Source organism: Ctenopharyngodon idella, chromosome 13 (assembly GCF_019924925.1).
Source record: "Ctenopharyngodon idella isolate HZGC_01 chromosome 13, HZGC01, whole genome shotgun sequence".
NCBI lineage: Eukaryota > Metazoa > Chordata > Actinopteri > Cypriniformes > Xenocyprididae > Ctenopharyngodon > Ctenopharyngodon idella.
In genome coordinates, this window is record NC_067232.1 from 30,662,709 (window position 1) to 30,690,396 (window position 27,688).

Here is a 27,688-nt window from a genome sequence, read left to right on the forward strand (position 1 = left end):
TGCACTTTAGAAATCAAAAGTTATGCACATGATTTAGCCATGTCTAAATGCTGATTTAAACCTATGCTGTGACCTACATGACTGTTTGTGTTCATAGTTCTGCACTGAGGTGTCAGCTTCATTCTGCAAGTATATAGCTAAACCACTAGATTTATTATAAACCAGTGAAATAAATATATTATCATATGTATTACATTATTAGATCATGTTTACAATCTTTTCTCTCCATTTTTGTCTCACAATTCTGACTTTCTTTCTTGCAAATTCCGAGTTTATATCTCACAATTCTGAGGAAAAAAAGGTCACAATTTCAAGATATACAGCCCTGGTCAGAATTATTGGCACCCTTGGTAAATATGAACAAAGAAGCCTGTGAAAATAAATCTGAATTGTTAATCCTTTTGACCTTTTATTTAAAAAGCATCACAAAAATCTAACCTCTCATTGAAGAAAAACAATTAAAAATGGGGAAGTCACATTATTAAATAAATGTTTTCTCTAATACACATTGCCCACAATTAATGGCACCCTTTTATTTCATACTTTCTGCAACCTCCTTTTGCCAAAATAACAGCTCAGATTCTTCTCCTATAATGTCTGATGAGTTTGGAGAACAACTGACAAGAGATCAGAGATTGTTCCTCCATGCAGAACCTCTCCAGATCCTTCAAATCGGTTGTTTGCACATGACGTCATTGCTGTGGTGCGAAATGCGGCTTGAGGGCAGGAAGTGGCCTATTGAAAATAGGAAATTCCTATTTTCTATATAGGAATCGCTATCACAAACTCAAAATTCTTATGTTTTGCATCGTTTATGGTTGCTCAAATCGATCAAACCGAGAAACCACAAGGAGATTTTATCGTTTACGTAACTTGTTTTTTAATGTTAAAAGTTGTCACCTTTAATAGCGTTTTGCATCTGCTGATATCGAAATGAATATGGATACCTGCTTTTTGTTTTTGACTTGGTTAAATATTCACATTCTTAACATGGTATCGTTTGCAGGGAAGAGAAGATATTTTATCCCACTGCATTATCATTTGGTGTTTTCACTTCAGTTTTGTAAATTTTGTTCACAATGTTGATCTGGTTACCGTGGAAACAGTGTCACTGCTGCTGCTTCAGCCATCATATGGTAGAAAATGTCCAAATAAAAAATATGTTCAGCAAGCTGAAGTCGATCCATTTCTTTGCTGGAAGGGTGTAAATGTTCTGGCATAAAACTCTAATGGGCAGGCTAATAGGTCCTTAACTCACTTGCTTGTAATCACATCATTATCTATAGGACACAGATGATTGGTTCCTGCTGTATTAGTAGCCAATGAGCTTGCGTGCTCAATCTTCAATTACATGAGTAGCATTTGCCTAGCAGTGCAGCGCGCTTCAGAAATCCTCCACCTCCCCAGCTCCACCTGTATAGATATGCTACGGGTAATTCATGTACGCTATATTGTACAGCAGCAGCATGTCTTACTTGCGTGTCGTGTATGTATTGGCAGTAGCAAGTCTGTACTTGCTCTGCAGCAGCAGCAATAATGTAGCAGATCTATTCCGCCAAGACCAAACACATCAACATTGTCATAACCATTATCATGCCAAACACTCCGAGAGTTGTCGTGACAGAACTGTAGTTTTAATGTTGTCTTTGTAAATAAAGAGTTTGGTTCCAAAACACGATAAAAGCCTTTTTTTTTTTTTTTAATTGAGCTTCCGCCACAATCAGTATTGTATCTGGTCGGTATTGAAAAGTCATTTATTAATTTTGCGCAAAATGCGATATATTTGTTGTGTTATTCTGTCATGTTTTCTCCCTTTCTCTCCAAAACACGACAAACGCCAGTCTCCTTTCTCTGCAGAATGCGATATATCCGCTCAACCAATCACAGCGCACCACTTCACGCACTGTAAACAGTAATGGCGGCGCTCTGAATACACCCGGCATCCTAGTTTTCCTTATCTGCTTTGTACTTTGTGATCAACAAAAAAAGAAAAATTTATAATTTTGACGGCATTGATGAACCTGTGGTGGTTTCTGCAGTGGGGAAGAAACGCAAGTCATCGAAATCTAATCATTTACGTGAGGAGATTAAGAAGATGAGGCACTCGGTCAAACTGTTGCTTGTTCCACGACAGCATCAAACTTCTGTCACGGTCCCCAAAACTGAATCATGGACAGTTTTTAAAAGCCGTTTTCAATACCAATGTACTCTGTAAATGTGTTTATTTTAACCATGCGGTGGCGCCAGATACTCTTTAATCGGTAATGACAAACGGAGACATAATTCATTTATAACATTAACAAGATGACTCGTTGAATTCATTTTGGGAGCGACGACTGAATGTATTTTTAGTCAAATGCCTGTATATAAGATTAGTATTGGCAAAGTTCAGAGGCTGTCATATATGTGAATCAACTTACTTTGTTGTGTATTTTCAATATGAAAAATAACTTTTATATTGATGGATTAATTGCATTTTGAAAAAAACGTGTCATGGATTTATTGCATTTTGGGAAAAAAATAATCTGCTTTTATAATAAGCCTTTTAAAATCAAAATGTAGATTTGAATTTTTAATGTTTTTATAACCAAAAGATGCTATGTGAAAGTTTGAAACAGAAAATAGCGGTTCTCATCTTGCCACTTTCTTGGTAAAGAAAACCCCTTTTTACTCAAATTAATCAAAATGGAGTTATAGCGTTTTGGAACCAAACTCTTCAAATTTTCACTTTCCCATATGGCCAAGGAGGAGAATTGGAGGGTCACATTCAGCAGACAGACACCGTCACACTGTATTTTTTTGTATTTCAACAAATGATGATTAAAATCAAACCCATAGAAGCTTGTGAACAGATTTGAAGTGGCTGCGTGCAAGTTATGCTCATTCACAAGCCGAGTGAGAGTCATACTTGCAAATGTAATGTTAATTATTAAACCAAAACAAAAAACAACACTTTCAAAAACACTCAGCAATGTGATTATTTTATTGAGTGATAGGCAGTGGGTTCAATCAGTGACATTATTAGATTTGCTATACGGTGTCTCCCCGTCACCTCCTCAACCTGCTTCCCTTAGTGTTTTTACACGTAGAAAAGGTGAAAATTGTATTACACCATCCAGTTTTTTCCATGAACAATAATTTGAGTTCCTATTGCAATTCTCGATTCAGCATGAATGACCTACAATGGCAACATTTTTCATCACAACAAACCAGACTAGAACTCAACATGGCATGACGGCAGCTCCACATTCTCTTGACTATATCTACTGCCTCGATGGCAGGCAAGTCTTTCAATTCAGTAGAAAAATCGTCTTCATAACATAAGGATCACGTTCATGTGGAGATTTTTTGTTTATACTGTAACTATCTTTTGAAATAGTGTCTAAACCGCTACAATACGGACTTTCCTCTATGTCTTCCATTCTGTTTCTTTACTTCCTGCCCTCCAGCTGAATTTTGCACGTCATCAGAACCATGTGATTGCAAACAAGCTATTCCCAGCTCCATGTTGATACACTCTCCTGAACTTCTACCAAGGGAGCCAATAATACTGACCAGCACTGTATACAGGGGATGGCATGAGGGTTAGTAAATGAGAGATTTTTAAATTTTGTGTGAACTCTCCCCTGATATTTAAGCAGAGTCTACAATTCACCTGGCCGACTGTCCTTCTGAATTGAGTTTGAGTATTAAATTAAATAATTCAATGGTTTTGCAGTGTCAGTTTAGAGCATTTCCTGACATGATGAGCCAGCTCTGGTCTTTGACTGTATGCAGCCACTTCTCTGCTGAGGTTGATGGTACACTACAGGCTGGTGAACTTGGATGAAATATCTCAGTAAATCACTACCTAAAAACAGACATACTGATTTCAGTGGAAACTTGAGAAACATTCCTACCTACTTTTTATTCAGGGAATTCAATAAACATTTATCTGATCTTTATTTCAGTCCAAAAAGCCGCAATCCAATGTACTATTTTAGTAGTTTACCATCCAGTTGTCACAGCCTGACCAATGGTATGATGCTCTATAAAACATGCCATGTGTGTTTTTAAGACCCACAGTAAAATTACACGCATTACAGGCAAGAAATGCCATAGAAAAAAAAAAAAAAAAAAAAAAAAAAATCTAAGATTGCATTTGCATTTCCTTTCCTAGTCAAATACATTTCCATTAGCAGTACAATTCTGTACATATATAATTTCTGAAACGAACAAGGGTGAATGGCATGCGTGAGCATCAGGGTCATTGGTGTTCTTGTGTCTGTCCCCAGAGAAGTGGGTTATGTGCTTCAGTGTCTGCAGATGTTACTTTGAAGGCAGAATTTACATGTCATTTATTCTTCCCCATCTAGACTGTGAGAGGATAAACTGTACCACGAGTAAGTGACACTTTCTCTTCTTTCATATCTTCCATTTACCATAGAATATTTTTTTAACCTGCGCAATGGGAGATTCCAGTGAAAGATGTTTTCTAGCTTAATGTTTGACTGACTAATGCTTGACATGACAAAAGACTTATGTTTAGAACATCTATTATTGTGTCAATTGCAGCATTATCTTTAACTCTTTCCCCGCCAGTGTTTTTTAAAATACTGCCAGCATTTTTTTTTTATCATTTTCACAAAAAATTTTTATTGCACCCAGAATATTTTGTTGTATGAATATCTCAAAATACAATATATCAAAAGAAAGAATGGAGCCTCGGCTTAAAAAAAAAAACAAAACACTCGATTCTAGCTTCATGCATTCTTTTTTTATCAACACTTGAATGTGGATAAGATTAATAAAAAAGCAACATTTTGAACAAAAAGCTGAGAAGAATGAGTTTTTGTCAAAAACAAAGAGTCCATCAACACCCCCAAAGCTTCACAGTCGTAAACCTCATCCTGGGTTCAACAACATTTCATTTAGTAACGTTAGGCTTGATTGGTTTTGATTTATATGCTGTTTAATGTTTGATGATCGAGTCATTTTACATGTGCGTCAGCAATGCTTTTATTGCTTGTTTCTGCTTCTTAAATGTTGAAAATACCTTACGTCCCCATGAGAAACAATTACCATCCGAACAGGGCTATAGACACACACAGGTTAGTAAATAAAGAATGGCTTTGAAATAGAAAGTGAATAAAATCCCCCTGATTGAACCATCAATCATTCATTTAACCCTCATGTTTCTTAAATGGGGATTCCCTGGTTGTGTACATTTTCAGGACGGGAATTTCCAGTTTTTGTTAATTCACAGGGATCTGGTCAAGTCTGGAGTCACGTCTTGGGAAGCCAGTGAATTGAGTGTTGAGTAGGCCTTGTGATTTGTTTGTTTCATGGGTTTTTAAGCCTTTCTGACTGACCAGACTTCAACAGTGTTTTAATCAGTCAGATATCATCTTTAGTTTGTGGTGTAACTCTGTTATCATCCTCCCCTCACGTCAATCGACTATTTTATCATGTTCTTATTAGCCGATTTGGTTTGCACCAACACAAAGGGCCAAAGGAGTTTTGACCTTGGGATATGAAAGGTTTTGTGTTGCTTTAACAAGGCTGGTTCTGTTATGTGACAAAATGCCTAATCCACATCTACATATCCTCAACAATACATAAGACTTCTCGGTAGGTTCTTCTCTCTGGTTTTATGGCCCAAATGGTCTCTGTATGGATTCAGGGCCTCTATGAAATTCTTACAGATTTGGTCAACTACTACTACCTGGTTCATTCTGAGGTAAAAAAAAAAAAAAAAGTAGATAGGCCTATGACCATAATTCATGCACAACTTGAAGGAGCTTAAACAATCCTGTGCCACCCTGGTGACTGATGTTGAAAATGACAGACATATTGTTAGAGTGTATCAGCACATATTTGTGTTCCAGCTGATCTGAAATAACACCACATTCAGTTCCAGGTAATTGATATGCTGGGACTGGAGCTTGCTTCTCCAAGTTCTCCTTCATGCCTGTCTGCCTCCAGACAACCACCCAAACTTTTTGGCTGGCATCTGTGAGGGCTAATTTAACTGTAACCTTAAGTACAAGCTGGTTAAGTAAAGCAATAAGGTACAAGAGGCCGTGCTGTATTGTGAATACAGTAACAGCTGAACGTCATTGTTAGGCACGACGCAAAGCAGAGTTGCCACGCAATACAAATACAGAGTTCTGTCATAAAAATCTAGATAGCACAGGCTGATAGGTCCTTAACTACTTGCAATCACATAATTCTCTATAGGGCACAGCTGATCCTGCTGTATCAGTAGCCAATGAGCTGACTGCTCAACCTTCAAATAATTGGTCAGCATTTCCTGTAGCAGTTGCAGCATGCCTTCAACCCTCCACCTTCCCCAGCTCCACCTGTATAGATCTGCTACGGGTAATTCATGTAGCTATATTGTGCAGCAGCAGTATGTCTTACTTGCTCACAGTAGCGTGTTGTACATGCATTGGCAGTAGCAAGTCCCATACTTGCTCTGCAGCAGCAGCAGCAGCAATAACCAACAGCAGCAGCAACGTAACCGATCTATTCTGCCAAGACCAAACATATCAGCATTGTAATATCCATTACCACGTCAAACACTCTTAGAGTTGTCATGACAGAAAAGCCTAAAATATATGTCTTACTATGTTTCGTTTTTAAAGTAAAGTCTTTAAATTCCATCTTTACACCAGAAAAATGGTCCCTGACAGTGACAGTAAACGGCAAGAGAATGTTTCTAGACTAGGAACTGTTTTCATGCACAGTATCATTTATTTTTTTAACACAATGGGTTTAAAAAACACAATTAGATTTACTAAACAGGGCAAATTAGCATGAAAGTGCAATTCCACAAATGCGCCGATGGGAGTGGCAGGTTTTGCGTGTGATCTACTGCTGACGTGCAAATTAAAGAACACAGACGCAGTCAAATCATTTACATAATGACCAACACAATCTACCAAGAGCAGGGCAAATTAGCGTTGGCTTGCAAATAAACAGAGCTGATGCTCATCAGGTGCGGGTCGACACAGGCGCAACTTGTTACATGTAATATATGGATACCGTCTTTCTCTGGCATTCCAAAGAAATTAATACGAGTGGAAAATATTTTCTCCCTTCTACCTCTGTTCTCTGTGGTGTCTCCTCCTAGCAGCAACAATTGCAGCCATGTCACAAAATGGGTTAAGACATGCTTTGTTTTAATGGCGCGAATCCCAGTAAATTAAAGAGTGCAAACGTTAATAAATCGTGTTGCGTGATTCATTTAAATACTCTCCTCCCATAAATTTTGCGTCTGAAAAGGAAACTGCAAAAACAACTCAGTCCACTCCTTTTCAGTGCTAATTTTGCACTGCGTGTCTTTAGTAAATCCTGACAGTCTTTTTTTTAACGCCAAAAGAGGTTTTGCGCTGGCGCAAGCTGTTAGTAAATCTGGCCCAAATTTTCTCACACACATATGCTTATTTCTCAGCATGAGTTTTCCATCTTATAGTTTAAACCAGACCTGTTCCCGCTCAAAAGCTACTCTACATGCTGCGCTGTCTACTATGGGAAAACATCTTTGTTTGACTGGTTGTGAAGTATGTGTGGCCAACATGCCAAGATCTTGGCTTTAAAAACCTCTGACGATGACATCATTGGAATGCTTTCTCATGAGAGGCTATAAATAGACGTGAAACATGTGCGCCTTCAGGTTTATTTGTCTTCAGAGACCGCTTTGTGTGTGTGTGCTACACTCTCTATCTGTCCACTTTGTTAGGAGTTAGAGTTCCAGTTGTCAGCGTGCAGAAATTTTTCAGTGTAAAAAAAAAAAAAAGAGAGAACATCATGTCACAAACAATCAAGAAATGTGTGCAGCCATGTTCACGGCCCATCCCTGATGATGATACGTGTGAGTTCTGCTTTGAGTGTTTTGGGGAAGAGCATGCTGCCCTTACGTTCCAGCATGGTGAGTGTGAGCACTGTGAGTTCTCCATTAAAGTGCTTTGCGCTCGTCTCCAAATTTTCAGATTGTGGGGTTTGCGAGTCGATCTAGGAGGTCATCACCACTTAAAAAAGTCAGCACTCCCCACCAAGCCGTGCAGAACAACATCCATGCTGGCAGGCGAAGGCGTTTTGGTCAACGGGTCAGGCTGGTGCTTCTCTGCACACTATGGCAGTGTTATAGGCATACCAGGCTGATCTGGTACGAGACGGTGTGCGTTAAAATTTATTAAGTAGCTCATTCTCGACACCCTCATGACAACACTGTTCCTTCCTCACCACCTTCGGTGTTTTGGGGAGCAACGGTGTGCAGCAAAATTTTGAATGTTCTGTTGCTTCCTTTCTTCCAGGACACAGAACATTTAACATCCCCCCAACAAGACGAGGTATCGAAATTGGTGCCCCTTTCAGAGAAGTTGGCAGTGTGGAAACTACTGCCAAGTATCTCTCCTTGGATCTTAAAGACAGTAGAAAGGGGTTACAGAATACAGTTTGCACACCGGCCTCCTTGTTTCAGTGGCGCTGTCCCCACTACGTGAAACTGGAGCGGGTGCATTTGCTGTCACAAGAGCTGCAAACTCTTCTGGGCAAAGGGGAACATCGAACATGTTCCTCTTCCAGAGACAGAGTCAGGCTTTCACAGTCAGTAATTTCTGGTTCCCAAAGAAAAATGAGGGGGATTGCGTCCGATTTTAGATCTCCGTGGTCTGAACGATTCTCTAAGAACATACAAGGTTAAGATGCTTACTACGATCAAGATGATTGTGCCTCAGATCCAACACAAATATTGGTTTGTCACAATTGATCTCAAGGATGCATATTTTTATATAAAAATTCTGCCACAACGCAGGAAGTTCCTGAGGTTCGCTTTCAGGGGCAAAGAATACCAATATCGGTTTCTTCTATTCAGCCTAGCCTAGTCACCCCACACATAAACAAAATGCATGAATGCAGCTCTGGCTCCGTCGCGACTCCAGGGCATCTGCATTTTAAATGACATAGAGGGGCTGATTGTGGCCTAGTCTCAAGAGCTTGCGCTTTGACATCGGGATGTTGTCCTCACTCATCTTGTATCTATGGGGTTGAGACTCAACGCTAAGAAAAGAGTTCTCTCTCCTGCCCAAAGGACAATGTATTTAGGGGTTGTATGGGACTCGGTCACCATGCAGGCTTGGCTGTCCCCCGCACGTGTTGAGTCCATCTTATACAACTTGAGCGAGGTCTAGGCTAGGTCAAGAAATTACTTTCCATCACTTTCTAAGAATTCTAGGTCTTATGGCAGCTGTGTCCACGGTGATACCTTTGGGCCTTCCGCGCGTGAAACTATTTCAGTTGTGGCAGAGCCAGGAGATTTCATCCAGGGGCCAATCCCCAGAGGCAAATAAGGGTAAGGGCACATGCAGAGTGCTTCATGCCCTTTCTAAAACCCATGCTTATGGTAAGGGTTACACGCTGCAAGCTTCGTACCCTTTCTATGTGACTCAGACCCCGGTTCCTCATCTTGGATCCCACTTTAGGCAAGTGTTGTTGTTGATGCTAATGACAGATGCTCTGCGTGGGCTGGGGTGTGGTCATAGATGGCTGTCCAGCCCAATGGATCTGGAGAGGTTGTCATCTCGATTGGCACATCAATTGCCTAGAATTGATGGATGTATTTCTGACCCTGTAGTACTTCTTCCAGCAGTTAAGGGGCTACCGTGTCCTAGTGTGGGTGGACAACACAACGGTAGTTGCTGACATAAAGTGCCAAGGCGGAATGTGTTCGCACCATCTGAACAGGATAGCGCAGCAGGTTCTGCTTTGGGCCCAGGACAAGTTCCTGTCACTAACGGTGATTTACACCACTGGGCATTTGAATGTGGGAGCAGATTTGGGAAAGATTTTACAAAGCAGAGGTGGACCTCTTCACCACAACAATGTCCCCTCTACTTCTCTCTGAGTCACCCAGCCCCCACTAGGTCTGAATGCCATGGAGCATAAGTGGCCCAAGCTGCGCCTGTATATGTTTACACCAATCTGATGCCTCGTTGGCCAACCAAAATTTGGTTCTCAAAAATAATATCCCTTCTCGACATCTCCCCCTGGGCGATTCCGAATAGGAGGGACCTTCTGTCTCAGGCACAGGGGATACATTTCATCCCTGGCTCGAGCTTTAGAACCTTTCTGTTTGGCCCCTGAGGGGGACAAACTGAGGATGCTGGGCTTCCAGCTGATGGTGTACAGACTATGCCTTTAAATGGGGTGTCTTTGAAAGGTGGTATACTGCACATTGTGTAGACCCAGTTCACTGCCAGATTGTTTTAGTGCTGGAGTTTCTGCAGGAAAAATTATCAGCAGGCACATGCCCCCCTATTCTCAGGGTATTTGTGAATGCCATATCGGCTTGCCTTGCCCTGATTGATGGGGCTCCAGTCAGGAAGCACCCTCTGATCACCCGCTTCATCCATGGAGTGAGGAAGCTGAGGCCTCCCGCTAGTCAAGATCCCTTTTGAACCACTAGAGTCAGTGCCTGACAAGCTTCTGACTCTAAAGACGGATTTTCTTATGGCCATTACTTTGCTAAAGAGAATTGGGAATTTGCAGGCTCTGTCGATTTTCGCCATCCTGCTTAGAATTTGCCCCTCCCTCCCTTACTTCACCCTGACTATCTTCCTAAAGTTCTATTCTCAACCGTGCATCTGGTCATTTTTGAAGCCTTCTGTCCTCTCCCTGTTCATCACACTGGAGCAGGAGAAACTTCACTAATTGTGCCCAGTTTGTGCTCTTTAGACTTAAGTCCACCGCACTAGCCAGTGGCGTAAGTCAGAGCAACTTTTCATCTGCTATGGGGGCCGCAACCGGGGGGCAGCAGCCACCGAGTAAACATTGTCACATTGGGTGAGGGATGTCATCGCTCTAGCATATGAGGCGCATGGTCAAGCTTCACCTTTAGGCGTTAGGGCTTATTCCACCGGGGGTTGCACCCTCCAGGGCTTTAGCAAGAGGCGCCCCCTTGCAGCAAGTATGTGATGCGGCAGGCTGGTCCTCTCCACACACATTTATCAGATTTTATAGTTTGGATGTTCATGTTACTCCGGGCTCACACGTCCTTGAGTCGACATCCCAAGCTCATGTCTGAGACTTTTTTTTGTGTTTGTGTGCACACAATACACAACCTTGAGGGGTCCAGACACTTTCCAGTGTGGTGGTGTTGGTATTCTCGTTCCCATAGCGCATAGCGCAGCATTGAGAGTAGCTTTTGATAGGAAATGTCTCGGATTACTTTACTGTAACCCTGTTACCTGAAAAAGTGTGAACGAGATGCAGCATCTTGCCGCAAAGTGCCTAAGAAGCATCATTAAACAGTATAACTCGATGAACATACAGTGCCACGCCTGAAACAGAAAACTTTTAAATAATATTACCTCTGAACTGTACATCGCCTACATGAGAAGAGTTGACAGGGAAGAGTGTGGCCTTAAAATTAAAGGTGACATTAAATGTCACTGTTGGCCAGCTGTGCTGTTTAGAGCATGTGTTCTTTTTTCCATTGCGTTTTGGGTGCATGTTTAACTGTGATCTGGGCTGTCCCACAGGCAAGGGACCTGAGACCCTGTTTGCTGGTCAGAATCTGAATGATAATGAATGGCACACGGTGCGAGTGATCAGGAGAGGGAAGAGTCTGAAGCTGTCTGTGGATGATTTGCCCACTGTGGAAGGTATCCTATTCTGTTTCCTCCGGTTTCTGTTCTTTTGCTTTACATTGTTACAACGGGAGTTACACATTCTGACTATATAGTTTACTTGTGCAAGTTCACTTGTGCATTCGTGTCATCCCAAGGCAATGCCCGATATTATGATTGGATTAACTGAAAAACATGGGCATACATGATTAATAATCTAGCAGTGTTATTCTTTCCTTGCCATATTTTCATGAACAGTTTAATTAACATTGCTTAATTGTCTCATGATGCTGTGCATGGAATGTGGCATTGAAACCAAATCCATTTGGACTTATTCATCCAAAATTTCTAGCTGGAAAACACATTTTAAATATCTATTAGTGTTGAGTAAAACATTAGCACTTTTACACTGCACTTAAAAGATTAGTTCACTTCAGAATAAAAATTTCCTGATAATTTACTCACCCCCATGTCATCCAAGATGTTTGTGTCTTTCTTTCTTCATTTGAAAAGAAATGAAGGTTTTTGAGGAAAACAATCCAGGATTTTTCTCCATATGGTGGACTTCACTGGGCTTCAACGGGTTGAAGGTCCAAATGTCAGTTTCAGTGCAGCTTCAAAGAGCTCTACATGATCCCAGACGAGGAATAAGGGTCTAATCTAGAGAAACCATCGGTCATTTTCTAAAAAAATAAACATTTATATACTTTTTAACCACAAATGCTCGTCTTGCACTAGCTCTGTGACGCTCCACGCATTACGTAATCACGTTGGAAAGGTCACGCATGACCAGTGTTGGGTAAGTTACTTCAAAAAAGTAATTAATTACTAATTACTAATTACATCATCAATGTTGTATTTAAAATACTTTTCTAATTACTCTGTCTGAAAAGTAATTTAATTACTCAATAAGTAACTTACTAATTACTTCTTAAAATCCCTATAAACCTTGACCAGATAGACAATAGAAAGGAAACTCTTTTAATAATTTAGACAAACATGGAATAGTTTAGCCTTTTATAGCTTTTTAAAACATTTTAACTTTATTAAAACATATAATATAATACTTTTACTTACTTTATAATACTTGAATTTTTTTTAGTAACAAATAGGGATGTCACTATACCAAAAATCTAGTAGTCAGTACCGATACCACCAAAAGTGCACAATACTCGATACCATGGTAAAAATATATAAAAATACAAATAAAACAATGCATATATTTTTTTCTAGGTAGGTCTAATAGTAGTAAGTAAAAATATCACAGAAATTGAATAATCAAATATAAAATAATGCATAGTCATAACTGTATAAATTAAATATAGATTAATCCTTATTAAAGCTTTTCTTTTGTTGTTTGATTATCATTTATAATACAGACAGCCAATAGCAGACAGTAGCATGTTTTAAAGGCTGCTGTCACTAAGACCTAATGGACGGAGACAATACACTGTTACACATGCTGTTCACATTCACATAACCAACGCAAATATACGCCAAGACGGGCATTTTGACAAAACTGTGTGTGTATTTGAACGTTTATGTGTAAAAAAACGCGAAAATCTGACACTCGCCAAAGGCGGCTATGTGTGTGCGCTTTGGTCAAGAGCGCGCTGACTGAAGACGCACAGTTTTTTCTCTCTAGGACATAGCTTACATTTCACCGTAATGTTCTTGCCTACCTGTGTCAAAAAAGTGAAGTAATTGGATTATTTCCATTGTGCAAAACAGCCACTCGCTTCTGCCGACATCTTCAGACAGTGACTACGCAGCCAACTGGTTCGAAGTTGCGAACTCACGCGCAACTGCACTACAGCTAACGATTTTAAAGAGGCAGCGTTCACTTTTACCTTTAGACGACAAATTTAGATTTTAAATTCAATATTGATTTAAACAGAACTGTTGAACTAACTTACAGTATGTAACGCAAGTACATTATAAGTAACTGTAATTAAATTACCTAAAAATGAACAGTAATCCCTTACTTTACTTTTTCAGTGGATAAGTAATTTAATTACAGTAAAAATAAAAATGAAGTACCGTGGTAGGGTGAAAAAAAAATTTCTCCTCCAACTTCACTTTGTAAACACTGGATCGGTACTTCCACCTTCGTCACACGTGACCTTTCCAACGTGATTACGTAGTGCGTGGAGCATCTCAGAGCAGTGCAAGATGAGCATTTGTGGTTAAAAAGTATATAATTTTTTCTTTTTTTTTAGAAAATGACTGATGGTTTCTCTAGATAAGACTCTTATTCCTCGTCTGGGATCGTGTAGAGCTCTTTGAAGCTGCACTGAAACTGACATTTGAACCTTCAACCCGTTGAACCCCAGTGAAGTCCACTATATGGAGAAAAATCCTGGAATGTTTTCCTCAAAAACCTTCATTTCTTTTCCACTGAAGAAAGAAAGACATAAACATCTTGGATGACATGGGGGTGAGTAAATTATCAGGAAATTTTAATTCTGAAGTCAACTAATCCTTCTTATCATCGTTCTAAACCCCGCTTTCAACCCCGGGTAAAGGAACATTTCACAATTGTAATTTAGAAGTTTGTTGTGTTTTTATGATCCACATGAAATAAACCTTTAATTTTTCTCAACACTCTGCCATGAAACAGGAGAGATACCAGGTGACCACACACAGCTGGAGTTTCATAACATAGAGACAGGAATTATTACAGAGAAACGCTACCTGCCCATCATGCCCTCCAACTTCATTGGGCATCTCCAGAGTCTAACATTTAACGGCAAGCCGTACATCGACCTCTGCAAGAACGGAGACATCGACTACTGCGAAGTCAACGCCGTGATCGGTTTCAAGAACATCATTGCGGATCCGGTGACCTTCAAGTCCTGCTCAAGCTATATGACTCTGAGCACACTGCAGGCGTACTACTCCATGCACCTGTTCTTCCAGTTCAAGACCACCTCATCCGACGGACTCATCCTGTTCAACAGTGGAGATGGGAATGACTTCATAGCTGTAGAGCTGGTTAAGGGGTACGCTGTGGAGAGACAGACACGAGCATTACAGTTAGATGCTCTTATTGCTGTACATGGTTTAAATGTGAATGTGTGCATTAATAATTAATTTATTCATTAATCCATTCATTCAACACCTTCATTTCCTTCCAAAATATTTTATAATCCTTGCAAATGAAAAAATGAAGATATGTGCACATGTTAGTATGAAATATAAGTCGAATATTTCAATTATTAGGGGTTCAAGCATGTAGCGCTGAAAACCTATTGTGATTGATAAAATTTCCAAGATGGACAATACGGATTTGCGAAATTCAGCTAAATTTTCAGGTATTTTGAATTTTTTTAAAAACCTACTTTTGTGAACTAATCCTACGTTTTTGACCCGATCGGAACTAAACAAGTGCAGCGAGATTCTCTGGAGTCTGATTGTCAATAGTTATAAAAAAAGTTGAAATCCCGATTCATGGTCCCTAAGGGCTGCCAAAACATTCGAAGTGAGTGGAGCCACTTTTACTAAAATGGCTATAACTCGTGAACGTAATGAGATATTTTCACCAAACTCAGCACACGTATGTAAGAGCTCATTCTGTGGTCGTGTAAAACAGGACACGGCTACTGGCACTATAACTGGAAAAAAACATAAAAATGGCTACAACTACTTCACAGTTCAACTTGAAAATGGGCATGCAGTGTCTTAGTCTGAGGTGCCATGACTGTCTATGAGGACATTGACGTATCTCAAAAAGCATGTCCACCATCGGCCACTGAATTTTAAGTAGCTATCAGACAAGGGTAACGGAGGCTGATCAGAATGAAACTCGGTGGGCATGTTCGACTCATGGCCCTAGAGGTCTGTAAGAATTTTGAAAGAAATCGGCCACTAATGAGTTTTACGCCCCTGTAATCACGTGGTGTTTCACACATACACAAAATATTCATATAATTTGTTAGATCTGTTCATACTGAAAAAATTAGCCTCAGGAACCACAGCTGTCAATCAAATTGTTCATTAAATATTCGCAATTATGTAAAAAACATACTTTTGCGAACTATTACTAGGTTTTCGACCGATCGGAACCAGACAAGTGCAGTACAATTCTCTAGACTTTCTAGATCAATAATTATGAAAAAAAAAGTTGAACTTTACACTTTGGGTAGCTATAACAGGGTCATTTAGAAAAAGGGCGTGACAAATATACTCAAAAACCTATAAATCCTAAACAAAAACACGGAACTTCACAAAATTAAGTGAGCACATGCAGCATATAACTCTAAAGAAGCATGCCAACTTTTATGGAGATCGGACTATAGATGGCGCTATAACTGTTAAAAAACCAGATATTTTCTATGGTAAATTGCCTGTAATCGCTATAAATGGTCTTTTCCTTCTATGATTTAAGTGGTTACATGCTTGCTAAATAAAACGTAATATCTTTTTACGCATATGTGCTTAAAAGCCTTAAAACGCTTGAACCAAGATAATTGCTGCTCGCAGCTATATTTGTTACTATTACTTTTATTCTATTAGACCTATTTACATTTAGATTTTTAAAATCATCCATATGTCATCCATAATCAATCATATTGACAATCGAGGTGCTATCAGAATTGAAAATATTCATCCCTACCCAGTGATTTTATTGCTCAGGTTTGCCTTTCAACAGGTCAGAAAACATAAAGGAGGCATTGAGACAGAGACATTGAGCACATTATATAGATATTCATAATGTATGTTATAATGCATTATATCTTTTCATAAATAACTGTAACTAAAGTTAAAATGCATTATAATATTTGCAGATTCCTTGTTGCATCTGAAATTGGTTGTTTGTCATGCTTTAATGCATTATAATTTCTAAAGGTGTAACAGTGAATAGATAATTATTATATCTGTGGTTACAATTATTCATGAGACCACACAATGCATTATAAGGTGCATTACAAATGTAAAAGCTAATAAAAGAAAGTTGATCACATAGCTCAAATATTTTAATCCTGGAAGACTTTGATAAGAAATGCTTGAGTTCATATTGAATTTTTCATTGCAGACAACTTGAGGGATATTTAGATTTCTTCTGAATCATGTCAGTTTAAGGTCTTTTTCTCAAGAGTACAAATTTTCTTCAGCAAAATGTCTCCATGTAATCACATCTCTATCTGAGAAAAGCAATCGAGATATTAGAGATCTTGTTTGTGATTTTCTTTTCCATATGGGTAAACTGTATTCAGCTTGCACCTGATAATGGACAATTTGGTACAGCTTTCTACAGTACAGTTTTGATTACAGTTATGATCACAAAGCATTAGTCATTATCTGACTGTTCTGCAGCTGCATGTGTGTTGTTTTAATTTCATTATATCTTTGTTCAGCTACCTGCATTACGTCTCAGATCTGGGAAACGGTGCTCATCTCATCAAAGGAAACTCAAACAAACCTCTCAATGACAACCACTGGCACAATGTCATTATCTCCAAAGACACAAATAACCTGCACACCGTCAAAATCGACACCAAAATCACCACCCAGACCACTGTGGGGGCCAAAAACCTGGACTTAAAAGGTAGATTTCATGTGATTTTAACATATGTGACAATGATAATTATAGTTTTGATTTAAAAAATAAATGTTTTAGATCCACAAATGAATTGTATACAATAATAAATGCATAATATATTATGTTCCTGTGTGAACTGATATCATTTTACAGTTTAGAGAAAGAGAGGTATGTTAACAATATATGATATTTAACTATATCATTATGAACATTATGCTCTCTCCTTGCAGGTGATCTTTATATTGGCGGTGTTCCCGAGGAGATGTACAAAGATTTACCCAAGTTAGTTCACGCAAAAGAAGGATTTCAAGGCTGTTTGGCGTCTGTGGATCTGAACGGCCGTTTGCCAGACCTGATGTCAGAAGCGCTGGCCTGTGTTGGACAGATTGAGAGAGGATGTGAAGGTGACAACATCTTTTTTCTTTCTGTGTAATAAGTGGAATAATGTAATAATTATTGATACTACAAGATCTGAGGGTTTGTTTTACAACAATGACTAGCTGGCTCTAGATTATATCTTAAATACATAATTGTTTTCAATTATTACCTACCTTATTACCTATAAATGTAATTAAGATTCAAATTGTTTTATTATCTGCTTAATATCTGCTAACACTTTATTTTGATGCTCACCAACAGACATTATACTGACTATAAGTAACTTTGCAAGTACATGTCAACTTATTCTAACCCTAATCTGCACACATTTAGGCTTAGAGTTTGTGAAATATGATAGCATTGCACATGCATGTAGTTCTTCTACACTGTCAGCATCTCAGTTTATCATTATTTACTCAGTTTACCTCAGTAATCATATCACACTCTCAGTGTTATTGCTGTTGTGATAAGATTTCTTGTATCTGTCATGCTGTAGATGTTTATTGTGTCTCACGCAAAGGCAGCAGTTTTCAGTCTCTGCCGGAAACACTCTGAAATAGACAGGATAATTTTTGCTGCGTTGCTGCTTGAAATCTACTTTTCATACACAGTGTTTCACCACAAACAACATAAATATTCCATTCTGTTTTCATTATATCCCTGTTTTACATAAAAGACACATTGACCTTTTTCTTGGCAGCTGCTCTGTCCTCTTACGGTATCTGGGTGTTTCACAATTCATTACTGATGCATTCTCATTTCCTTTCCTTGCGTCCTTGCTCCTCTCTCTTAAGATTCAAGGGCGGCATATAAGGAAAGGAAACAAGGTGGAGGAATCAAAGAAAAATGTTTAAAATATATTGGAATATCCTCGCTTGCAAAGTGGCATGAGTTGCACACAAGGGATCAAGATATTCATGTGAAATTTCATTAGGGTGTTGAGAAACTCTCCATGAGTAAGAGCAGACGTCTCAATTTTGGGATTCAGTGCGTTTTTGGTGATGGATGGGGTGACAGAGAGAGGATTTGTGGAAGGTCCCATAGTCTTGGCTGCGCACCGGGCACCGGACGACTCTGTTATCAAACTCCACACCACAGCTGCCGCACAAGAGTATCGGTGCAGCTTTTGGATAAGGTCTATAAAGATTTGCTTCAAAAGTCTTGCTTTTGTTGGCTTACATGGCAGAACTGCAGGCTCAGGTGTGGACAGCTATTGAGGAAAAGATTGAGTTTGAAGAAAGATTGAGATGTGCACAGCAGTGGAGTTTGTCATGAGAACTGGGCTGACGGTAGCTTTACAAAGGCATTTATGGCTAAACTTCACCTGTTGTTTCTGGATGCAGGGTTTTCAGATCAGCCATGCAGTCTCTCTAGGAGTCAACTGTACTAAATCGTGAAAATGAAGCATAATTGATGAGGTATGATTAGATAAAACTGTGAGTTTGTGTGTGTCTCACTCACTTTACTGGCAAGCGTGACTGACAGACTAAAAGTAGAGAGAATGTATCTTATTTCTGCTCACTTTCAGCAGAAATGGACTCTGTAAAACATTTACAGTACATTCAGTACAGTACATACACGGCAGATAAATACAAGTGCCGTTATGTGCTGATGCATGGAAATAAAACCAAAGGTTCAAAAACCAAAATATAAAAGTGAGGCAAGTAACACTATGCATTTTGCCGCCTTCTCCTGCATCTCTGATCATGAAAAGACCAGGTAAATAAAATAAATACCCCCCCAAAACGCTTTCGAGATAGATTTAAATCCGAACTCAAACCACTTCAGGAGGAAACTGATGAAACTGGACAAGTGTAAATGCATCTGGTTGTTGAAAACTGCTCTCTCTTCTATTGCGGCTGATGATAAATAAAAAGCAGCTCATATTTGTTGCTTTCATTGTGAACCCTGTGAAATTTGCATATAGCTTGGGAACTGAAGATTTATATCTGTTTTGCGGAGACACATTAATGTGGGCAAGTGTAAATGGAACTGTTTTAACAAATCAGATAGCTATCCGATCTGTAACACATGAAGTGACCAGGTATAAACAGGCCCTAAGTATGAATGGGCTGCTGGCTGGTCTTATAGGCCACGTACACACTGCAGCTAAATTCGGTTGTCAGTTCACCTTTTAGTGCTTAATCGCGTTCTGTACACACACAGTTCAGAAAAACACGGGAGTGGCAACCGCATTAACTCCCGAAAAACACAGGTAGTGACAACCGCATTTACAGAATTTTTATGCAGTGTGTAGGGGACCGAACTGAACAACTAGTTGTTAATGACATTTTTTAACCTTCATCGGAGATGTGTCTCTCTTCTGTATGTGAGGTGAATCACAAGGAAAGCACGAGCCTTTTCTCATTCGAGTTGCCAGATCTTGCTAGAAAAATCAGCGAACAAGAATAAGCCCATAATAATCCTAAATAAATTAAAATGCTTTATGCTGAAAATAAGACCAAAATATCTGATTTATGTCTGCTCACTTTAATAACTCAATAAACCCTGTTCGCTTTATGAGACGAGCTTAAACAACAAGCCCAAAAACGCTTATAATGAGTGATCATGGCAACACACAAAGAGCGCGCTCTGTGTGAAACAGGCTGTACAAGCACAAACAAAACACGACGCCTCCGTCGAATGTGTTAGTGTGTTTAGTTAAATTGCTGAAAATAACGAATATTTTGTCACTGTAATATTACTTTGGTCACAATAACGGTTACCAAACACGATAGACGCCAGAACGTCGCTATGGTTTCCAAGCTGTCAATCATCACATTTTCGAGAGTGAGTCGTGTTCTGTACACACATGTAACGATAATTTAGGGGATTCACTCCCGCATTTAAATGCGGTTGTCACTCCTGAAACTTACAGTGTGTACGTGGCCGTAGTAAGTCATTCAAACAGAGTTTCAAGAGCACTCACTCAAGGGCACTACTCCCATAGAGTGGTCTGTGTCTCACTCTTTCCCTCAGAGAACCGAGGTTACACTTGTTAACCGGACAATACATATATCAGAGCATTTGTGTTGCTAATACCCTGAAAATGGCACTGAAGACTTGGGGCCCTACTTTAATGATCTAAGCACATGGACTAAAGAGCACAGCGCAAGTGCACTTAGGGCGTGTCCGAATCCACTTTTGCTAGTTTAACAACAGGAAAAATGTTCTGTGTGCCCGGTACATGGTCTAAAATGGTTGTCCCTATTCTGTTAATGAGTCATGGGTGTGTTTTGGGCATAACGTGCAATAAACCAATCAGAGTCTCATCTCCCATTTCCTCTAAAAGTCAGCTGCGCTCGCACCATGGCGTATTTGCTATTTACATGGTGGAATTTGCAAGCGGAAAAACAGAGCGCTTCTCTAGCGAGGAAACGGATCTGCTCATGTGCGAGGTTAAAGTGGACCATCTACGATACAAGCCAGATTCCACCAAAGCATATTTATCTTTATGTACACAATAATAATCTTTTACATTGTGATCCATTTATTTTTAATATTTGGCATGTTTGTGTTCTGCTGCGTGTCCCTGTGTGTGTAATAAGCAGAATGTACGTGTGTTGTGCACCCGCATATAGGCGCATATTACTAACACGCTCTTTAAATAACAAAAAAAATACTGCGCCATTGACTTTAGACCAGATTTTTGTTGGTCAATGGCGCAGTCGGTTTCAGTTCCTCAAAATAGCAACACGCCAACAATGCACCTGAACACACCTCGTTTTCAGACCAGCACACCCATGGGGGAACAGATGGGTGCGAGTGCATTTGCTATTTAAACAATGTGGTGCAGGACGTGAAAATGATAACTGCGTTGGTCTGAAACTCGCAAAAAACACTTGCGTCGCACCTGGTGTCACATTGCGCTGGGTGTGTGATAGGGCCCTTGTACTCCACTGAAAAATTACTCTTAAAATATATGGTTCATGAACCCTTTTGTAACATGAATGTTCTGTTCTAGTTTAATTTTTACTCTGTTCCTGTTTGCCTGATTTCCTAGTTAGTTTCCTCGTTTGTTAATTAATCCCACACACCTGTACTGTTTCATCCTGATTACGTTTCCTCATGTTTATAAGCGCCGTGTTTCCTCAGTTCTTCGTCCGGTATTGTTTATGTTAAGTGTAGTTGCTATTCTGATTTCTTCTATGTGTTCACATCGTATCAAATGATTTATTTAAATGTTAGTACACTCAGTATAAAGTGGGAGCACGTTTGGGTTTATTGAATTTAATGTGTTAATAACAAAGCATCACATAATAACGTAATTTACACATAATAAGCCATAATAACATAATATTACTGTAGTGGTATAACATCTGTGGTGCCTGATCTCTCTCTGATGCTGATGGTGTTCCTGTAGGGCCCAGCACAACCTGTCAGGAGGATTCTTGTGCGAATCAGGGCGTTTGTCTCCAGCAGTGGGAGGGCTTCACCTGCGACTGCAGTATGACCACATACGGAGGACCTCTGTGTAATGATGGTAAGTGAGAATTTTTGCATCCTATTTTAAAAAGTGCAACAGATGCTTGATATGTGGTGTTATCATATTTAACAATAGCAGTTCCCCAGGGTAACCACTGCTGGACACTGCTGTTATAAAGAAGTAGCATAATTATGTTTATAATAGTGCATGTCATCCAGTTACAATTTATGAACTCTTTTGTAAAGATTCAACCTGTAAAAATTATGTGCTTATATTCAACATGGAACATTTCACAATATTACCTACAAAAATGTAGTTACCAATTTTACAAAAACAATAAAAATGCACAAAAATGTGTTCTGTGTGAGCTGATCCTGAGGGTGGGATGCACCAATAAGGATTAAGCTTAAAGAGTTAGTTCACCTTAAAATGAAATTTCTGTCATCATTTACTCACCCGTTCTGTAAGACTTTCATTCATCTTCAGAACAGAAATGAAGATCTTTTTAATGAAATCTGAGAGATTTCTGTCCCTCCATTGACAGCTATGCAACTACCACTTTCAAGCCCCAGAAATGTAGTAAAGACATTATAAAGTAATCTATGTGACTCCAGTGGTTTAACTTCAATTTTATGAAGTGTTGTGAGTGCTTTGTTTGCACAAATATGAATCTCCAACGCATGTTAATGAGAGCATCACGTGTTGACTCGAGAGCAGGTGAGTGAACATGCATTGGAGAATAATATTATGTAATTAAAGTGATCATTTTTTTGTTGTTGTTTTGCGCAAACAAAGCACTTCATAAAATTGAAGTTAATCCACTGGAGTCACATGGATTACTTCATAATGTCTTTACTACATTTCTGGGGCTTGAAAGTGGTAGTTGTGTGGACTGTCAATGGAGGGACAGAAATCTCTCTGATTTCATTAACTCCGGGTGTGGAACGACATGAGGGTGAGTAATTAATGACAGAAATTAAATTTTTAGAGGTGAACTAACCCTTTAAATCTAGATTAAATCAAAGTGTATATAGTGATTTTGATGCACCAAATTTTAAACCTTGTTTGAAAATAAGCAAGCTTACATTTAAACCATCATTTTGATCCTGGTTTTAGTTCGCATAACTTTAAACTCAGATTTAAATCTCAATTAGCGATTAACTTTAAACTTACATGTGAGGAGGTTTAAATTACACAAAAACTGTTTATTTTGCCTGTTGATTTTCTTCCGACAATAACCAATTAACGATGACAATTAACCAATTAGATGAAGGATTTAATCACAGTTTAGAATTCAAATCCCTGATTTGTTCATATTAAGTGGTGCAACAACTGAAATTCAAATAAAATTCAAATTCTTTATTAGCTCTAAACGTTGCTTAATTTCATCCTTAGGTGTGCACCACTTTGCATTTTAGATTAATTATTTGATGTGCTGCCGACTTATTCAAATTGTAGATAACATTTATTTACTTCTAATCAGCACTTCAGTACAAACTACAGCTTTACTGAATGAGTGTGTCTGTACGATTGCTGCTAGAATATTTGTATGTATGTAGGAATGAAGTGTGCTGAGCTTGATATATGATGATTGTGGTGTGTGTGTATGCATGTAATCTTTATTTGTAATAGGCATGTGTTGGCATTAAACAGACATTTGACAAACACGGTGATTGGAAATAAACATGGCTGTCATTGGTGCTGTCCTAATCAGTCATGATGTGACTTTTAGGAGGCCTCTTTTCTTGGAAACTCTACGGCACTCTATTTTCCAGTCTGGTTTTGGTTTGATCTATTCCATCTCCATTTAGCTAATGTACCTGCTCAAATCAGGGAAATCACAAAACTAAACACAACCAAATGTTCGGTGTTTCTGAAATAAATAAATAATACTTTCTTTATAGTATATTTCTGACACACTATTCCCTAGAAGACTAAAGATTGTTTGTAAGTGATTGTTTAGATTGTATAGAGTCTTTTCTATGGGAGGAAAATGGTTACATTTAATACAGTAAACTGACTGTACTTCAGGACAGATGGAGTTTCTGCTGGTCCCAATGTGATATTTTCTGTCACCACTTGAGGGCACTCACATGAAGCACAAACAATACTTTCTGAATCAGACCATCTCGTGAAACTGACAGCATGTTTTTCTGCAGCCTTCATGCAGGGTTTTTATACTCACTGGTGTCTGAAAGTCAGTTTTGAGCTGAGAAAATATATTTAAATGTCTTAAATGTTGATTTGAGCTGGTAGCCCATATGAAAACATGGGAAATGAGCATCAGCACTGTGGAAATGCAGCTAATCAGAGGTAGATCCAGATCACTTTCAGTAGTTATGAACTGTACTGGAGAATGTGTGTTCATAGAAGAGAGAATCATGTTCATCTCATTCAGGAAGGGTGAGAGTTCTTCATGAGGACTTTTCACACTTGAAATAGTTAACCTGGGTGTTTCTAAACCCCCGATAAAAATAATCCTGGGTTATCTTGCTTCATCCCTGCTGAAAAAAGAAGAAGGAAAAAAAAAAAAGCTAAAACCAGCCTAAGGGGCTTTGGCCACTTTTTTTTTTTAGTTGGCCAGGCTGGTCTTAGCTGGTCAAGCTGAGAGACCAGCTAAAAGACCAGCTAAAACCAGCTGAACACCAGCTTGGCCAGCCTGGAAGACCAGTTTAAACCAGCTAAGACCAGCCAACCAGCCTGGGCTGGTTTTAGCTGTATTTTACATACAGGTGAAATGTTTATAATAGGCTTGTTCGAGATGCATCGGCGCTGCGATCGGCGTATGGCATCAAAGTACTGCGAGAGCGATTAAATAGAGTAGACATCTCCTTATGCTTTTGAATCACTCTTGTGGTACTCTGATGCCATACGCCGATCAGTCTGCGCAGCGCCGATGCATCTCGAACAAGCCTAAACGCTCCAGCATTGCACGTCCTCATGTTATATATATATTACCTAGTCCTATCAAGTTTATCCTGATTGGACTATAAAGGTAAGAAGAAAATGGTCTCTTCTTCACTGAAATTGTTGCATTTTCTGTCACCATGTGACAGTTTTCCCTCAAACGCTGAAACTACTGTTTATATGCAACACGCGGTGTTTCCACGACTGTCCAAAGAATGTGAATACAAGGCACATGATTGGCTGTCGAATGCTAAGCATCTAGTCGTAACAACACTGCAAGTTTAGCACAGCAATGCGGGGTTAACAGAGTAAAAGCGTCTCTAATCCTGTTCCAGAGCAGGACTTTATAACCCAGAGTAAAACACAGTGCTAACCCCGCTTCAGTGAAAGTGTGAAACGTTCCTTTACCCGGGGTTAAAAGCGGGGTTTAGAATGACGATAACCCGGGGTTAAGCGCAGTGTGAAAAGCCCTATAGAGTCCCTCACACTAACTATGTTTACATGTAACCAAATAATCAGTTTATAAGATTGATGGCTCAATCAGACTGAAAAGCCGACATCGGTCCGTCTGAGCTTGATCGTATTCAAATTTTGATCTGATTGAAGTATTTTGATTGAACTTTAAAAAATCAGATTAAAGAAAAAAAAAATGTTGCCATGTAAACCGCTAAATCAATCTGAATCAAACCCATGTAGATGTAATAGAATCAAACATATGGTAGCAATATTTGTAAAAAACTTAATCTGGGTCTGAATATGAACCAGTTTGCAATTCCCAACCCAACATTCCCTTTGCTGCAGATTGCAGTTATATTCAGGGCTCCAGTATGTATGTATGCAAATAAATACATACATAAATACATACATATTAACTGCATCTGTGAGCTTTGCTTTCATCTGCACCGGTCACATCTGCACAGCGACTGCACACAGATACACATTTATCAGCCCTTTTCTTTGTGTGTGCTTCTTTTTTGTGGTGGTTGAAAGAGCAACTTCCTCCCAAAGGACGACAGCCGAGGGCCAAGTTCGCCTGGCTGCTCCGGCGGCACAGACGGCTCTTTATGTGCAGTGCAGATGCAGCGCTTCGCTGCTACTGACGTCACCTGGTGTTGGGCAGCAGATGGAGCATCTGGAGAGAGAGTTGACGTATGGCAGTCAACTTTCAAGTTGGAGCCTCCATGGAAAATCCTCGCTCTACTTTCAGGAACAGAGGGATGAATCCCACTCAGAAACCTTTAATTGAAGGTGGCAGGCGAAAGTAGGATATTTATGGTTTTAATCAGAGAAGAAAAAAATAAAGCACACATCCCAATTTCTCCATCTATGCAGTGTGTTTCTCTGTCTTGAGTTGCTGTGTTTAGGCTGAACATTTGCAGTGCTCTCGCGCCCTGATTCCACTGCTAGAGCTCCCCCTCCCTCTCTTTTCTTCTCTTCCTCCTTTTTTTTTCTCAGACCGCCCGCTCTCTCTCTCTCTCCCGCACAGCCTCCGGAGCTGCTCTGTGGATGTCTTGTGGCTGGAAACGCAGCTTGCGCAGGTGTGTGGGGAGATCTCTCTCTCTCCATGGAGAACAGTTAACATTGTCCTCAGGAAAGAGTGTAAATGAAGCTCTCTCCATCTGTTGGAGGCTCTCAGCCAGCTGTGGATGGATTTCTGGGGATTTCTCCTCCTGAAGACAACGTTCAGCCGAAAAACAGCAGAAATTCTGATTTCAGAAAACGCCTTCGAATTCAGAAAACGCCTGATTCCTTGCACGTGTTGATATCTGCTGTTTTTTTCCAGGATATTAGGTCATTTTCTTGATTTTTGGCTACATGGAGTAACTGGTGTCTGGAGTTTGCTTATTCTGATTTGATTGAAAACACTCTTTCCTGCTTTATCGAAAGTTGGATTTTATCTTAAACGGCTTGGATTTCAGATATAATCACCGAGGACTAAAAGACAAGGATCGGGTGTACTTTCTCCTGGATTCTGAGTGCTTCTTCTTGAAGACGGTGTGTGTAAGTGAAGAGTATGGGCAGGCAGGTGCGCTGAAGCGTCCGTGCATTTTTGCGTTCTCTCGTTCAGGGAAGATGTTGGGTGGATGGAGGCTGGTGGACTGGCAGCTCTGCTTAGAGACCCTCATCCGGGGTCTGGCCTCCGTGACCTGCCTCGCCCTATACCTTACAGCTCTCTCACTGGGCATCACAGCCGGATCGGACACCCTCACGAGGACACATCAAACACACTTCACCCATGGAGGAAAGAACCAGCACACCGTGCCTCTCACTATTAACAGATCACCTGGGTCTCTGCGGGCAGGACATGGTGGGTAGCAGCATTATAGAGCACAAACATACAATGCAGTGTGGTGAAACTCAAATTCATGGAAAGGCATTTGCAATTTGCCTATTTGTTAGTTTTGTTTCTTATTCAGCATCTCCCACCCTTGATCTCAAAGAGATTAGCCTCATCTCTCAGTGTCTGCATCAGCACATTTCTCTCTGGAGCAGATTATGACACATCTAGAGAGTCACATGATGCAAGATGAGAATAAGTTAAAGGAGCATTTGTGCTGTTTCAATGTTTTGATTTCTCTTACAGTGGAAGCTAAAATGAACTGTTGCATTAGATGTGTGGCATGATGCTAGAGCTTTTCTCAAAACTAAATTCTGAGCTTTTTTTTTTGTATTTATTTATAACCAGCTGGTGTCAAAGGGAATTTAAGCAGAGGTATGACATTCATTCATACAGATTCCCTATAGTTTGTCACATTAATTATGGACATATCATAAATTAAACATAGAGGATGAATGCAGAGGAAGTGGTTCAGCGTGTGCTGGGAA

At 39.6% G+C, this 27,688-nt stretch overlaps 1 protein-coding gene across 17 annotated transcripts in view; it reads left to right on the forward strand.

Annotated features, from left to right (window-relative positions):
* nrxn1b (neurexin 1b) overlaps positions 1-27,688 on the forward strand; it is a 97,663-nt gene that overhangs the window by 36,888 nt on the left and 33,087 nt on the right. For 9 of the 17 annotated variants that reach the window (XM_051917744.1, XM_051917747.1, XM_051917751.1 and 6 more), the window contains 6 exons: positions 4,356-4,382; positions 11,523-11,645; positions 14,230-14,611; positions 16,967-17,157; positions 17,382-17,555; positions 21,893-22,012. In XM_051917744.1, coding sequence (XP_051773704.1) covers positions 4,356-4,382; positions 11,523-11,645; positions 14,230-14,611; positions 16,967-17,157; positions 17,382-17,555; positions 21,893-22,012 — 1,017 coding nt within the window. Of the gene's footprint in view, positions 1-4,355; positions 4,383-11,522; positions 11,646-14,229; positions 14,612-16,966; positions 17,158-17,381; positions 17,556-21,892; positions 22,013-26,303; positions 27,171-27,688 lie in introns of those variants that run through there. The other 8 variants (XM_051917749.1, XM_051917755.1, XM_051917762.1 and 5 more) reach the window with 4 other exon arrangements.